At 47.7% G+C, this 15,988-nt stretch overlaps 2 protein-coding genes across 2 annotated transcripts; both read right to left on the reverse strand.

Moving 5' to 3' along the window:
• Positions 1-930: 930 nt before the first annotated feature.
• LOC34618143 lies at positions 931-3,244 on the reverse strand. Its single transcript, XM_026336666.1, has 5 exons — positions 3,116-3,244; positions 2,446-2,931; positions 2,021-2,284; positions 1,534-1,777; positions 931-1,355 (listed from the first exon to the last, which is right to left on the reverse strand). The coding sequence occupies exons 1-5, from the start codon at positions 3,242-3,244 to the stop codon at positions 931-933; spliced, it is 1,548 nt and encodes a 515-aa protein (XP_026192451.1).
• Positions 3,245-5,577: 2,333 nt separating this feature from the next.
• LOC34618145 lies at positions 5,578-8,736 on the reverse strand. Its single transcript, XM_026336668.1, has 10 exons — positions 8,673-8,736; positions 8,436-8,609; positions 7,379-8,270; positions 7,052-7,229; positions 6,866-6,932; positions 6,588-6,726; positions 6,383-6,417; positions 6,142-6,278; positions 5,842-5,986; positions 5,578-5,693 (listed from the first exon to the last, which is right to left on the reverse strand). The coding sequence occupies exons 1-10, from the start codon at positions 8,734-8,736 to the stop codon at positions 5,578-5,580; spliced, it is 1,947 nt and encodes a 648-aa protein (XP_026192453.1).
• Positions 8,737-15,988: the final 7,252 nt, after the last annotated feature.

Consider the following 15,988-nt stretch of genomic DNA (forward strand, 5'->3'; position numbering starts at 1 on the left):
AGGATTCCTGGGGTGCCCTATTCTACCGCTGAGGAAGTCTGTTCTCTGCGACACTGCAGGAGGCCGAAGTTCCCACACGAAGATGTGAGCTTCCTCTGGCAGCGCAGGAAGACGGTACTGAAGCAGTGCCGAAGACATGCTTCACCGTGCCATACAGGATCCTACGAAAAATAAACAGCAGTCATGTAGGAAAACGGCAGACTCGGAGAAAACTTTGGTCCTACGAGACTGCGAAAACAATAGACACTTACTGCTGTCAAACTGATTACGCTTCTGCACTTTGATGAGAATTATCGGCCCTTTAATGGGGACTTGTTCAACAGGAACGCTCAATTCGCTATTGCTACACGTCTCTGAGCTCCAAAACGAAGGCGTGCAAAAAACAAGCAACTATCTAGTAGCTAGATTGCTTGTCACATTTCCAATAGAAATTTACTCTCGAATTGTTTGCAGTCTTACAAGCAAGAGCATTCCATGACAGAATATATATTCGTTTTGCAGCTAGCTATCAGCAACTTGGCTTGTAGCCTATTGCTCATGCTGGCGAATATATATTTCCTCAGACCTGCCTAAGCTGAAAGCTAACTAGCTTTTGTTTTACACATTAATCTTTGTCCCAACTAAATATGACGTTAGATTCGTTGCCCTGTCTGCACAGTGGCGATGGTCCCATCTGCAGCACCCACTCGCTATTCGTCTCTACTTGAAATGTGGCGATACCACAGTGACCACATTCCCCTAATGTTTGTTGTTGAGCCATGAAGACAAGGTAACCGGATAATTAGCAAAACAGATCAATTGTTCTGGTTTGGGTGCCCTCGACATGCATCTGCCCCACGTAAACTCCATTAACGGGAATTGGATCCACACCGGGGGACTCACATTGCCCTCCAGAACCGATGTCAATACCTAATTAAAGTTAATAAATGACTAGGGTTCCTCTTCATAATGTACCTGCTTCCTTAAAGGATGGGGTACGGTTTCATTAGAGTATCCGTCCAGCCGTTCTGGGCCTACCATGTCGGGGTGTGGATTTGTTTCGACAAACGCAACGGGATCCTTAAGTATCTCGTCGTGATTATACCGGGGATGCAAGGAATCAAATGTATGGTACACATTAGTCCTAACGTGTGTAACGAATTGCTGAAAGCTCCGAGCCCCTATGGGGAGAGCGATTGGTTCTCCGTGCTCGTCTAATGGCACGTCTTCGTCGTCATCTTCATCCGCGTGTTCCTCTTCGAACAGTTCAAAATCATCGATGTCACCAGTTTCAAGAGACCCATCCTCAGGAGCATGATACACTTTCTGCAACAAAAGGGCCTGCAGATGCTGACTACTTCTGCGAGTGGGATCGGCTGCAAAATCAACAAAAAGTAACAAACGGAGGACCGGCGTGTCCATCAGGATTTTTCAACTAGCAGAGCTATGCGATTCAGTCGACATAGTCCCTTGAATTAAAAGTTGAATCCTGTGAAACAGAAGTGCTACCATATGTATAGTGAATCTGCATCTGTGTGACTGCCACTTGCTTACCCTCAACTTTGATTGAACCATCAGGACGAGACCCTCCAGTAGCTGGGTCTCTAACGATCCAGTGAACACTCTCTGGCGCTCCAAACTTTCTAAACGTGCCGTCATTCTTCTTGCTGATTGGTAGTATTGCTCCGTGTGCAAGAAAGGCTACGGGTTGTGGGTGCTGCAAGTCCAGTTGTTCGTTGAACACCCATGTATGGTGCATGTGGTCGTAGTATAAAAACATGGAAGACGCTTCGCCCTCCTGAGCAAACCAACTCGTAATTTGATCACACACAACAGCTGGTCACCATTTTTATCGTAGTGGAAGGGGTCCGCGGCTGGCAACATGCCAGCCTGCTTGGTGCTACCGCCGTTCTTTTGTATGCCTCTTTGCCTGCGTCTCACTAGGCGACGTTGTCTTGACCGGCCAAAACATTTGTGGGTGCACAGCTATACGTCCCGTGGTATCTTTGCTCGTGTTAGACGAGTTTCAGTGACTGTTCACCTTCTGCCAGATAAGTCTGCCATGATTGAGGTGTGGTTTTGGCCTGCCATCTTGAATCATGTACATTTTGTAGGTCCCAGATATTTTTTGAGCTCTCCTTCCACTACTGACTGCTAAATATTTAGGAAAAAGAACATTTTTGGAATGCGCACCAATCACATGGGTGTTGTTGTGTTGCCCATCAACGAACGGCAAGCGATACAGTGGTGTCCTCAGGCCAGGAATACCCGCAGAGAGATGCAGATCTTCGTGGGTAACACCGTCCTGAAGGAAAAGTATCACTCAACACAAGGCTACTTGCAATCAAGCCAAAATTCAGTATACTGTAGGTAGCTACATTCAGGGCAAACTAGCCCATGTGCTGCCTTCTAGGACCAGCAACTGCGAAGAAGCACTGGGATGTGGGGCTTGGTCCACTGCCTTACCCAGATGTCGATGTATTCTGGTTCATCAGGGTGCTGTTTCACTTCGTCAAAAACGCTACTATGATCTAAACCGTATTCAGGATGAGTGTCTGCAAGATGTTCATGAGTTTCTGCATCATATTCATCGTGCAGGTATCCATGGGCATCTTCACTCTCATCATCCTCTGCCTCTTCGAATTCCCATTCTTCGTGATCATATTGAGTTTCGTGTAAGGGATGCCTGGCCCCGGATCCAGGGGTCATATTTTGATGTGCCAAGGAGTTGCTCGTGTGCAGCATGTCGAGAGCCGCAACAGGCTGACGGTGGCCTCCAACGCGCTGGCTCACTGCTGTTTGTGCCTCGGATCTACCAGACGAGGATTCAGGTGGTGTCACTGTTGTGGTTGTCTTAGTTGTGGGTGGTTTAGGCGAGCGATAGAGGGGTGTAGAGAAAAAGACAAACACAAAGATCACGCAGGCGGCAAGAGCAATCCAAAGCCGACTGGCCTACGCGAAAACATGATAAAAGCATATTAGGAGGCAACCATGACTAATTCTGTCAATGAAAAAAGTCAAACAGAAATTTGCTTTCCGGTCTCCGTTCCCTCTATGAGGGCAGGCATGAGACACTTAAATGGGAGGGGGGATATCCTTGACCCTCTGACAATGAAGAAGAAAGTACACGACTGACCTTTTTGAGGTTTTTTACAAGATTCTTGTCCTTGCACCCCTCATTTGAGCTAAATTTATCAGCGGCAGTTTCCAGGTCAATCTCGACAGATGTCGAAAACATTCGGGGCCTCATCCCTGGAATATACATGATGAAGACTACGAAAAGTCAAGACAAATCTATCGCGATTTTAGGGCTGGAACACTGCAAGCTAAGCGTGATCAGTGTTTGGGCAGGAGGGCCTCAGAAAGCGAAGCAAAACGACCGGACCGGCACTTGCAGTGCCCCTTCCCCGTCACCAGCCGCCGCAGGAATCTAGTTGCTGAGCCGTAGAAGAAAAGCACAAAGGCGAAGCAAATCCCCAGAGCTATAGCAAGACAGAGAACCGAAGAGATTACAATGAGCTGGACTGTCTCCGCCACAGCAATGTTAGTAGGGCTTCCCGAGGGAAGGCTGGTCGTCGGCGGCGGAGCGGGCGGTCGCGACTTAACCATCCCAGAATTAGTTTTGCGCTTTTCCTCTTGTTTTATAGGCTTGTAAATTCAACTTAAAGGATTCGACTTAAAATGCAAATTAATTCAATTGAATTTATCGGCTAAACTACCTAGTGGAATGGATGCTGGACGAGGGGGTGGAGGACACAATCTACGCAATGTAATCCGCAGCATTGCTGAGACTCGTGTGACCCAAAGCCTAATTATCTCATTAGAAATTTCATATCCCATCTAATAAACGTGGATTTCACTGACCTTCCTGTCAGCATTTGAGGTAGTTAGGCAGGAGCTCTGGGCGGCCTACCGCGTCAGAAGTAGCAGCTTATGCAGAAATGCCCTTGGCAATGGATTGCGTTGCAATAATCTTGACATAATATGCCAATTGAAGACGAATTGCGCCACTTCATGCCTCTATGCGTTCCCACAGTGTCATGAAGGCCCAATGTTAGCTGCCAAAACTGCCAGTCCCTCCTTTACAGGTGCTAGATTGCGCATGGCGCTGCCCCGAGGAAGCGTGCGCTCATACCAGCATGCCTTTTGTAACACTGATGAACGCCATTCTATAAGCTGGTGGTACCTGAAGGAAAGGAAGGTACTCATAGACGCCTCATGGAAGTGTACATCTTGAAACAGAAAAATTCGGAACGACTGTGTAACACAAGATTTCAAGCATCCCTATGCACTCAGTAAATCACTCACTGACACTGCAACTCGATCAAAGGCCATCTCCTGAAAGCATGAGTAATTTTTGGGCTGTCCCTAGCGTTTTCCAGGTCTTTTGCTTCCACAGCGCTTCCGCTCTGGAATTCCTAGTATATGCTGACCGCCTACTGTCCACTTTTGGTTTCGGTTCTTCACTAAATTCTCTCCAACAGGGTATGACCTAGTTTACCTTCCTGTAGCCGCGCATGGAAACGCCTACGCATAGCATCATCGAAGTCTAATCGGCACGCATTTATGTATATTCTAGCTCAGCACTCAGTTCAATGTCTGCGTGCATACAGATGGAATTACTTGCATAAACCAGGCTTCCGCTTTGCTGCTCCGATAAGGATAATCGAGAAAACCGGGTTTTCACGCTTCTAGGGTATACGAATCAATTGCTCCGCCGTCACGCCCATGCTTCCCAGAACAGAAATGCGCAAACAAGATCAAAATCAAACAATGGGTTTTCAAGTTCATACTAGCAAGATTATCCCTTTGTTAGCGTTTTCAAGTCGTTGACTTTCACTGTACTTCAGCTGGCGTGCAATCTTTCCACGAACTGCCGCTTGGGCGGCAAAAGCAATATCTTGAGCACACTCCAGGTGGCTTTCACCCAGCAATGGAGCAAGCATGTGAGGCGCGAATCGCCGCATACACAGTTTAAGCCACCGACTAGTGCAATGCTCTGGTGTCGTCTGCCATCCTGTACTTCTCGGTGCCTTACGGCACTTGAACGGCGGTAAAGCAAAAATAGCTAGAACAATTTTAACGCGCAATCCTAAAGTTTTTCTGGACAGTTTATCGCGCTGGGACAAAAGAAGCTGGGTCCATCAGCATAAAAGACTGCGGCTGGTGACCTTATTCACCCTCATATACCCATAGAAGTGTTAAGTGCTGGGGCAGTAAACAGGCGCCCTATTAAATATTAGGGCGGTGTGAAGAGGCCCCTATCGTCAAGCGAGCAGTAGCAAGAGCGCCTCGAACTCATTCTCTGAGCGACAAACCCTGTAAATGTCAGCGTTTCTGGGTTCAGCGCGCTCGATAACTGGCCACTGGAGACTTGAAGGGGCCCATGATGCACTCCTACAGTTTTTCATATACTTTTAAAAGTCCCGCCACTGCCCGGCCGAATGTAGAAGCCCCCAAAGCGTAGAGGATATCTGACGAAGGTAAACCGAGTACAAAGAGGCAGAAATCACATACAATATGTCAGCACACGACCATTAGAAAGCAGAAAGAATTAGTTGTAAACTGTGGTGGAGCACGAAGTAGCAAGATTCAAAGTCAAAGCAAACGGTTGGCCGGATCAAAGCCCTCACTCTTGTATATTCCTGGTGGTGGAGTGTCTTCGTAGTCGTAGCGAAGCACCAGAGATGGGCGAGGATGCCATGTTTCGTTTGCTGCCAATTTAGGGAAACATTATATGCAGGTTAGCCTCGAAATGATGAAGCATGCACCCTGTACACTGCAGCTCCATCAGCAACAGTGTAAATAAGTGCAAGGTAATGGGACGGCAGCATAAGCAGCACATGCAAGTGGTTTACTTACCTTGCCCCCTATGTAGTAGCCTTGAGTCGTAGACAAGGAGATCACCAGGTTCTAGCACAGCCTTCACTGTTGTACCTCCAGCGAGAACGTTTCGAAAAAACGCCGGCAGAGAGCACATCCAATGAACCCAACTGTCTTTTCCGTCCTGCAGCGAGAGAAAAAAGCATTCGACACCAAGTCATGAAAATGAATGTGGGGCCACTGAGGCCAGTCTAGAAGCCGCATCCTATCCAGTTCCTGCACGCGAACAAGGATTCGGAGCTACATTATCAGCAAGAAGAGGAGTAATCTACGCTTTACCTCGCCAGACAGCGTGTGCGAACCCGGAAGCAATTCTGTAGGACCGTTGCTCGAGTGCACATGCACCAATGGGATGACTACCGTTATGCCGCGGTGCGAATTGTCCCGATGCCAAGGCTGGGCGAGAGCTAGTGCATCTGACACAAGGAATAAGAGACATGGTTCTTCATCTCTTGCATACCTGTTTCCCCTAAGGCGCCGAAAGAGAAGGGACGTATCAGTCCAAATGGTGTGGCCATACCTGCATTTACCGTCTGCATCTCGGATACGAACAACCTGCGACGAAGCAACACATGGGGAAGCCAAGTTTGCGCTTGAGGAGTTACAGAAATAAGCAGGCCATTGCTCACTAGGTCTCCGAATACATAGAGGCATAATGACCAGCCCATCCGCTCAGTGGAGTGGACTTCACGTGCGACCGTCGTTGCGAGTTTTGTGCATCATACTTGTTTTTCTTTTTAGCCCCGCCTGCTTCCAAGTGAGCTCCACTGGGAAGATATGAATGCACCAGAGGCATCAAAAGACGCTGAGCGTCAACTATAGAATTCTCTACCAACGACCCCCGGAGGAGACAGTGTAAGCGTCCTACAAAACACACGCCAAATGTTTCAAGTGACACACAGACCAAAACGTGTACAAACAGTATGGAAGCCTACTGACCGAAGTGAGAAACAACAGCAAAGCTAGCACAAACAGGAACAGCATGGCTAGCAAGGCAGCACACCATAAGTAGGTCTGGTGCAGTACACGTTCGGATCCACCTCCTTCATCTTCATCCCACCTTCGGCAGCCTGTAAAGATATAGGCCATACGGAATTCCATGAATTGTAATTCTGTGCAAGGGCAGACACATCAAGACTACACTGTGCACTTGATGACCTGCCTCCATACCCTACGAGAGTAAGCGTACCGTAGCGGTTGCAGAAAACGTTGCCTGCTGTAGTTCTTGCAGTTGCTTCGGGGTGAGAGCGTTCTTCAGGACAATGAAGCCCTGCTTGGATATCGCATCTTTAGCAGCCTTGACATCAGACGCCCGTAAAAACAAAGGCAACTCCAGGGCGCTTGTCGCACGTGGCTTTGCCTTGCACCTGCAGTGTTCGCGCATCACTGCCCTATCCTAGAGAGCATCTCTTATGTTCCATACGAAAAATCTGAAAGAATGGTCTTGGGCATTATGCGACTTAGGAAATACCTTACACTAATTGTGCCATGAATAAGGGATTGGTTGGGAGCTTACTGCTCTGCAACATCGGCATAAGACGCGAGGGCCATGGGTGTGCCTGCATTCTTTCCAGTGTTGAGCGCAGATAGTTGTCGTACGCGTCGTGAACTGCTTTCTTGTTGCTGGCTTTGCTTATCGGAGCCTAGCCCCTGTAGTGAACCACTGCTAACCCAGCTGCTGCAAAGGCTTTTGAGGACCTGCTTGTCTACTGCAGTAATAAACTTAGCCAAAGCATCCCTGCCACTTTCAGTGAATAAGAGTGGGAGCATCGAGCATTCTGAGCTGTCGGTACTGCCCTTGGTGCTGCTACGAATTTCCCGCAATGCCTGGATTAACTCGTGCGTGGGCCGGACAAAGTCACACCCTGAAGCAGCAGCACGTATTTCTGGGTTGGAGAATACATCAGTGAAGGTGCGTTCTATCTCTTGCAGGAGCAGAGGCATGTCTGCATCGCTCAGTGGTCCATGCCGATGAGCATGAGTTTCCTGTTGCAGCTGGCGAGTTGCCAGGTCGCAGAGCAGTGCTGCTTTGAGTTTTGCGCAGAAGAGGTTTTTCAAATGAATATGTAACTCTATTGGAGAGCCTCCCTTTACACAATTGATAAGCTCATCCGGTGTGCCCAGGCTGGGGTTCGCTACTGCAAGCTCCTCAGCCCACGAACTGCTGGGAATTTCTGCTGCTGTAGCTGCTGCAGCCGCATCAGCTCCTGCCTGAGCTGCTGCAGCGGGGAGACCCAAAGCCAGCAGTCTCTTGCGATGCCGTTGCCTACACAACTCGGCGTTATTCGAGACCGCCTGTTCACTGAGGGGTTCGTATGGCTTTCCATATATTTCAGGAATGCCTTGAGGGCCCATGGCCGACGGGCAATGGCGTTGTTTATATCGGTGCAAAAGCAGCAACGCTGCACCTGCGCATACAAGCAGTCACAGCGATGTGTCACCCTCTGGAGATAAGGTCAAGCAGACCCTCGTAGTTGGACTAGCCAAAATTGGAGGCAGGCTCTGTGAACTTTTGTGCAGCATCGATTCTCAAGCAGGTTCACGTGCTCCAAACTCTTCAGCTTAGCTATCACTGCTCTTACCACCTGCTACAACCGTCGTTGCAGTGCCGGCAAGGCATTGCAGGGCTCTGCGGACCGCCCTGGGCCTCATCGAGGAGACGGCAGGTCGTTGTGCCGCTAAAGATTCAGGAACGTGCTGTGTCCCACCAGCTAAACGTCTTTGTGATGGACACGTTTCTCTTATGTCTATATAAAATGAGGAAAACGAAGGGAAAACAAATGTGTCTTGGTTTTTCATTGTCGACTAACTGGGGCCCCCTACCCCAGGAGACCCCACCCGATAACTTGATGGGGCTGGGAGTTCCTGAGCCATGCTATATGGTAATTTCCTAAAACTACGGTGGATAGATTCACACGCAAATGAGGAATATTGCAGACAGTAGAATACAGCAAATGACACAAAGCTTATGGAGATTAATACTGCCAACAAACATCAATCTACATCGACCAGGACTTGAGTGTCCATTTGGAACAAGCGGAGGCATTTCATCACAACCTGTTATTGAGAAAGGTCTACTTCTAAACCGTACTTAACAGATGGAGGTTGTAAAAGGCTTTAATTTAAGTTTGGCGCATGCACAGATGGTGGATGGGGCGACGAAAAATCGTGCTGTGAGAACAAAATCTGGACGCAACAGCTGATTCCTGCATAGCGTTGTAGGAAGATTTCATAGCTTGATATATAGCCTCCAATCATCTCTAAATTATTAGTGCTGACGCAGATTGAGCGGTATTCCGGTCTCAGACATGCTTATTTACTTTCTACTACGCTAGATGTGTTTAACTAGGCACTAGTAAACGAACTGACAATTTAATTCGTTTGTTTGTGTATCTTATACATTGCACACCCACGTTGGCTAGATTCAGACACCTGAGTTGTAGTTTGCTTGTGCGTTATATATAATTTGCAGCAAGCTGTGACTGCTCAGCGTGTTTGGAGGGTGCAGGGATCGGTGTGGAACCTGCAGCTCCCTCTTCATGGCGGGATCTCTCTGACAGGCTGGCAGGCGAATGTCTAAGTTCTTGTGTAACGCAGTCAGTAACTTTCTATCAAGTTTGTATTGAGTGCAGAGTTCATTAACTCCCTACAGCGACCTCAGATAGAACGGGAAACCTGGTAGCACCGCATGGTTCGATGCAGCTGTTACCTGCTCAACTCGTAACTGTGGACGCAGTGGGATATAATCTTCCTTCTACAACGACTGTCTGGTCCGATTGCGCTATTTATTGGTTGAATAACTTAGTATAACGTGACAACATGCGGGGAGAAAAAATCTCTGGCAATGATGTATAGCGGTGGCAAAACGTGTGTTGGGGCAGCAGAGGCATTCTTGCGAGCCGAAATAAACGCAGCAGCTCTAACAGCTAGTAAAGAGGCATGAAATCCTGACCTATCAAATGGCCGTGGATGCGCTGATAAGGTTATGCCGCCTAGTACAGTAGGACGGCCGAAGGAGGGGCAAGTACTCGAAGGTTTCATCAGCCGGTACAGATGTATGTCGACTTTTTCTCCTTTTACATAAGGAGGAACGAGGGCTCTTTGCAACATGCACATCGGAAGGAGAAGCGCTTCAATGGTTTCTCAGCTCACGCACATGACGGAGTCTGCCTGCACGGATTAGTACAGTTCAAGACTCCATACAAGCCCTGACCTACTGGTTTCTACCGAGATCAAGTAAATCGCAAACTGAGAGTACTTAAAAGGCTAAAGCAAAAAGCTCATCAATATGAAGAAATGTAAAGCTTTGGTTTGTATAAACACAAGGTAGATGGAACAGCTGCTTTAACAGTGGCTTACCTAGGCTAAACGAAGTGGCGCATTATGTGGTTGCAAGGTGGGTAGTGACTCAGCGAGTCGACAACCAATCGGTTGGGCTGACGAACATGATGGAGTGCGTGAAATTTCCGAAGAGAATTGCGTATCTCATGCGTCTTTGGCTAAAATATATAAGCCAAGTAGGAACAGAACCAATGGATGTCGGGTTGGGTCTCCTGGCCCTAGCATACAATTCAGGATAAATGACAGAAGAAATCTAAAAGGAACCCACCCACCCTCCAAAGGATTTCACACGGCCCTCTATGCAGCTTTTTCTATAGTAGGATATTAGGTCCTATAATCCCGAGGTGCAAGCACATGCGAAAGGGCAAAAAGCTTTAACAACGGAACTAGGCTCTGCGGAAGCAGGCTGCTTAGCGAGCAACGCTCGTACACCTGGGAAATGGAAAGCCACCTGCTCAGGCTGCGGTGCAGTAAAACCGCCGTTCGGCTCCAGATCCACAACAGGTCGATTCCGCGCTCACGCTAGTTTATTTAAATGGCCAATAGGTGATATAGTTGCCTGATACTGGGCCATAGTGGTTTTCTTCTATGAAGAGACGGCACAGAGGTGCGATATACTTGATCACTCATTGGCACAATCCCTTAGCAAATCCCTGGATCAGACCCAAGCCATGCCCCATAGTATCCGGAGCCCCCCCCAATTAAAGAAGATACATAAAAGCAGGAGGAAGCTTTGCGCTAAGGCACACTGCAGGAATTGGTAGGGAATTCAGGGCGTAACATGATGCTAGTGCCAAAAACGGACGAAAGATGGCGGATGGGTTGTCACGAAGACTCCGAACATATTCGGCGTGAAGCACAAGTTTGTAATACCTTAGCTTGCAGAATTACAGAGCAAGAATGCACCCGACATCTGACTTGACAGATGCTTTTTACTAATCCCTCTTCACCTTGGTGACAGGCAGAAAACGGCTTTCGACACTCGCACTCGCAAACTTGAGTAGCCTGCATCCCTTTTGGCCATGTCGATGCCCTAGCTCAACTAAAGCAGCAAGTTTATAAGGAGTGACATGGGTCTATTAAGGGGAAGTGGATGGTTGTCGTCATGGCTGACGTCTTGGTATTTAGCCGAAACGCTCAAGAGGAGCTGCAGCACCTACAGCGTAAGCATTCGTTGCTACAGGACAAGCAGTAATATGTGAAGGCATGCAAGTGTAATTCTGCGTTTCGGTTGCAAGCATGAAGCAGGATCCAGAAAAACTTGGAGCACGCACGGCGCGGCGTGTAGCTTTATACACCCACAAGGACGTTGTGAAGTTCTATGAGCGTGAACGTCTTACCATATTTGAATTCTTGGTTGTGCTCGGATCGCTGCACCTTTGACTGGTCTACTTCAGAAAGCACGGTTCATACTTTGAACAGAGGAGGCAGATGCCGCTACAGGGACGTTTATCGCCAGCCTTACATCTCCGGCTCATGTGTCGCCCGACTGTGAGCGCCATTTTCTCTAGCATCTGATGCTGGTGAAAATGGCGCCGGGTGTAATTCTCTCTCCTAGCAGCCTGCAGATCCTCCAAAGCACCGAATCATTGTTTGCTTTTCTCAGTGATTCATCAGAACCCAACAGGGGTCTCCGGGGCGGGAAAGGAGCTTGATGTGGTGTTAGGCAAAAAATGCCGTCGACGAGGCGTAGGTGTACTGTCCAAACCAAGTAGCGGTCTCTAGTGTATCGTCTGAAAGGCTTACAGGACTTGGATAATGTTGGAGTTGTTCGGTGGCTTCAGTGCCTTACTGTAGTGTGCCTTCAAAGTGAATTATATCAAGGGCAGCAGCAAAACGGCTACCAATTCACTATCGCGGAACGTTAGCAGCCCACTATTATGCAGTACAACTACTGTTGCCTGTGATGATTAACGGCTTTTACCAATATTGCGTCTGTCTGATGCCTTTGACACCCGTATGAAGCAAGCTCTATGAAGTAAACTGTCGAGTACATGGTTGCTCCGTACAGTTTATCGAGTTATTCTCCAATATAAGGATCAGTGTCTTGTGCTTAGCACTTTCAGGATCTTCATGTAAACGCATCTTCGCCGCCTTTCATCCGTTTTCGGCACGAACACCAAGTTAAGCCCAAGTTGCTGATCAATTTCTATTGCCAAGAAATTCAGAATGGCCAAAGGGTGAAACGGTGCCACGCTGTGATTTACATGCAGTGATTCAAAACAACGCGGAAACCGCTGCTTTCACATTCCGGTTGCGCTCCCCAGTAACCCTTGGCACGGATCACATGGCCATGTCCTTTGGGGACGTTGAGGGATTCATACTACATTGAGAAAAACTAACGGTTTCCCTGGTGGCTTGCGAGGAGCCTTGGAGCAGGAGAGAACGCAGTGTCATGCACAGAATGTTAGCACTCAAGCCTCACAATTTTCCTTGCTCCGGCCTTTTGCAAAAAAGCCTTCTGCTTTGTGAACTGATTTAGACGGACCTGGTTTGGACTGCAATGCTGGGTCAAGTGTCAGTAGGATTTTCGTCGTTGTCAACAGACTAGGAGTATCATTACGAACAGGGATCCGAAGTCTCTTCGCACGTATTCTTGTCACGTCACATTCCGCCTACACATTGACCATAAGTTGACCTTTGCGAGCCACCCTGAGGGAGATGCACACACCAAGCGTACCAAAAACAGTGTTCTGCACTATTGGCTACTTGATGGTCTCCATAATCCAGTTGCTCAAATTAGGCTTCTTCCTGATGACCAATACGCTTATATTGAACCGGTACACTCGAGCACCGATTGCTCCACCTCATATCTAGTTACACTGGTGAGTCCGTTTCCGAGCCGGGCCTGGACTTGATGGTCCGAAGTCAGTAGCAACCCTCGGCAACGCAGGGAGTTCAAAAGAAAGCTTGAGAGTGCACGCAAAAAATACTCAACGCTTAGGAGAGAAGCGCTGGCAATCCTAATAGGCTGTGGCCCGCTACGTGTTTCAAGCCTGGAGATCTTGGTCCTGGTGGATCAGCAGGCTTTACGAGGTCCACCAGACTGCGACCTAACGAAGAATCAGGCAGACGGCTCGTGCCGATTGCAAAGCTCCCGCGAATCTAGCTTGCTTACTTTATCGACTTCCGTAAAGGTAGGGCTGCCAAAAAAGCTACCAATATTGTATTCTTAAAGAAGTTTTAAAGCTCCCCCAATTATTAAGGGACTTTGCCGCGCACGCAAGTGACCTCTGGGGAAGCGAAGGATCAACAAAAGCCTCTATGGTTGTTCAATTCTAAGAGTTCTGAGCACTGGCACTCCATTAGACTGGGTAGCTAGTGCAACGAAGTGGGGAATGCGGGTCGCAGTGCTTGACGGAGAATTAACTTCTGGCTTACTTATTCGCAATAAAAGTTGTGGCCCAGGCTGTTAATTAATGCTGGCTACCACTAAATACATTCCTTGGGTACTTTTATAATTGTAGTTCTGCAGCGACTTTTGCTGCATGAAACAGCAGTCTTCATTCATGGGTACTGTTTTGAAATTGCCAGTGTAGCTAGTCTCTGCAGCTCGATGTAGGGCCAGTACTCTCAGAGTGTCTTTGCATCCTCTCTTGCCCTTTTTTTGGGCTTTGAATCCGACTTCGCAGCATAATTGAGCTATATTTGCATGTAGAAATCGCTCTGCCACGCAAGGGCATTGCTGAACGAGTGTGTACTTTGGCTTCCCTAGCATATTTACGTCGCTGCTTTGTCGCAGCAGGCTGCATAAGCATTCAGCACTTCGACGACAGTGAACTGTTACGCGCTCTCGATTCTGTTGGGTTCGTTTCTCTTTTGTTGCTGCCACATGCGTACGCCTTGCTTCCTTTCAATTTGCTTTCATCGCCTCATGTCTGTAATATTCCATTCGAAATTTATATAAGGAGACGGGACGCAGAACATACTTAAAATTAATTATTCAAACACTTCTTGGATGCCATTTGAAAGACCTTTCTCCTTCCCTTGTTAGAGGTTGTGGGGGTATCGTCGTAAGGGAGGAGGGGCAGCTAGAGGGTGCATAGCTGCATTCTGTAAGAAGTCCGAGCAAGCACAACTGGTTTCACGTAGCAGGTGGCACACACACTCAACGTGCGTTTTGTGCAAAGCTAATGTTAATAATCAAATAAATAAGCTCTACGGTGGGATTAATCATTTAGGCGATTCTATCTTAACACTTAGCTGAATAAGTACTGAGGCAGAAAGTGTTTAGGCATATCGTGGCGCGCTGTAATGCCTTTTTCGCATTCAGTTCCGCGCGTCTGCTTGCTTGGAAAATGAAGATACGCACGGAACTCTTCTGCTGTACTACACGCACAGTGTCTCGAAGGACAGGTACAAAACACGAGGGCTTGTGTTTTGAGATTAGGTGTGCAAATGAAGTGCAAGGTACAACTGAACACTTTCTAGTGCGCTAGTTATTCTCAACTAAAAATTATTATAGATTTCACTGTATGATTTGCCTTTTACTCTATCTTTATCGTGCGAAGCAATATCAGCTAGACACGAAACGGCGCAATGCAGCGTGTGTGTACCCGCTTTGTGCGACTAGCTCTCTCGCTGCCTCCAGTGAGTAGACAGCTACCCGAAATAATAGTATGAAAGCACATATAAGTATTATCAAAATAGTCAAATTCCTGGGAAACAATTATGCTTTTGGCAGCTGCCTGAGAGTAGTGTGTAAATGAATGTGGATGTTTCGTCGAAGGACGGGGGTGGAGGGGCAAGGGGAAATTTGCTCGTTGAAGCTCACAGTCTACACCGAAGCCATCGTCAGCATTCACACGTTGGGGATATGAGCTCTATGATTCGGGCTTTCAAATTTCAAGAAAGAACCCATTGTAGAATCTTGCCTCGGTTTGGTTGTAGTGCAGTAGACGTTACCGTTTAAAGCGGCATGGCAGACGCTAGCTCATGGGATCATTTCCGCTTATAGATGCACAAACACGTGCCGCCATCAAACATATCTTAGCTAGTTTCAGTGGGTAGAAGACAAAAGGCTCGATAACACATGGGGTTGGTGGGGCTGGCTTCTGTGCAAAGGCCTGCTTATAAAAGGTAGTGACCCAGGTGAGTCTAGTTGAAGCCTTCTATAGTATGGTGAATAATCGATATAAGCTAAAGTAATCACATGAAAAATGGCCTTAAGGGGCACATAGGGCTGTTTCGCTGAATAACATGTATAAATCTGTAGGAACTGCTGAGTGCAACGTATCTAGCGGCCTTCCAACCTGAGGCTGGAGGCGCCTAAAGGAGGCTCAACCAGCGTGTTTGTTCCACCCCAGCGATTTTTGGCCTAGTTCTAATAAGACGTCGGCACTGAGGTAAGTAGTACTGCGGATTTGGGAACACGGTACTTTTTAAAGGAAATTATCTCCAAGAAGGGCACCCGGAACTTCCAGAATAAATAAGGTTGACTCAACGGCTTAGGGCCTACTATTGAGTATAATATAAAGCTGCAAGCAGCTTTCGAACCAGTTTTATCTTTCCGACACCCCAACTTGGGCTTCGTTAAAAATGATAAAGCAAAGTGCTTAATCTCAACGTGTCCACAATATTCGCCCGTAGCTCCTTTGTGTGCACAGGAGGAAAGTTAAGAAGGTGCAATATTCGTAGGGTTAAGGCTAACTCTACCGGAGGAATGCCTAATGCCATGCTGATCCTGCTCTGTACTACCGGTGTTTCGTACAGAACCTGGAAACAGTTGGCAAGGACTGGGACAGCGTACCGCATGAGATTAAGGATGGCAGCATACGCATATAGG

Source organism: Cyclospora cayetanensis, unplaced genomic scaffold (assembly GCF_002999335.1).
Source record: "Cyclospora cayetanensis isolate NF1_C8 unplaced genomic scaffold, CcayRef3 CcayRef3_contig_140, whole genome shotgun sequence".
NCBI classification, from domain to species: Eukaryota; Apicomplexa; class Conoidasida; order Eucoccidiorida; family Eimeriidae; genus Cyclospora; species Cyclospora cayetanensis.

Bases quoted from the DNA above. Each gene is read 5' to 3' on its own strand.
- LOC34618143 (XM_026336666.1), bottom strand. From the start codon at position 3,244: ATGTATATTCCAGGGATGAGGCCCCGAATGTTTTCGACATCTGTCGAG. The intron at 2,932-3,115 runs GTCAGTCGTGTA...GTTTTCGCGTAG, and splicing joins TTGTAAAAAACCTCAAAAAG to GCCAGTCGGCTTTGGATTGC. The intron at 2,285-2,445 runs GTAAGGCAGTGG...CTTTTCCTTCAG, and splicing joins CAGAATACATCGACATCTGG to GACGGTGTTACCCACGAAGA.
- LOC34618145 (XM_026336668.1), bottom strand. From the start codon at position 8,736: ATGGCTCAGGAACTCCCAGCCCCATCAAGTTATCGGGTGGGGTCTCCT. The intron at 7,230-7,378 runs GTAAGCTCCCAA...CGAACACTGCAG, and splicing joins TATGCCGATGTTGCAGAGCA to GTGCAAGGCAAAGCCACGTG. The intron at 6,727-6,865 runs GTGTGCTGCCTT...TGTGTTTTGTAG, and splicing joins CTGCACCAGACCTACTTATG to GACGCTTACACTGTCTCCTC.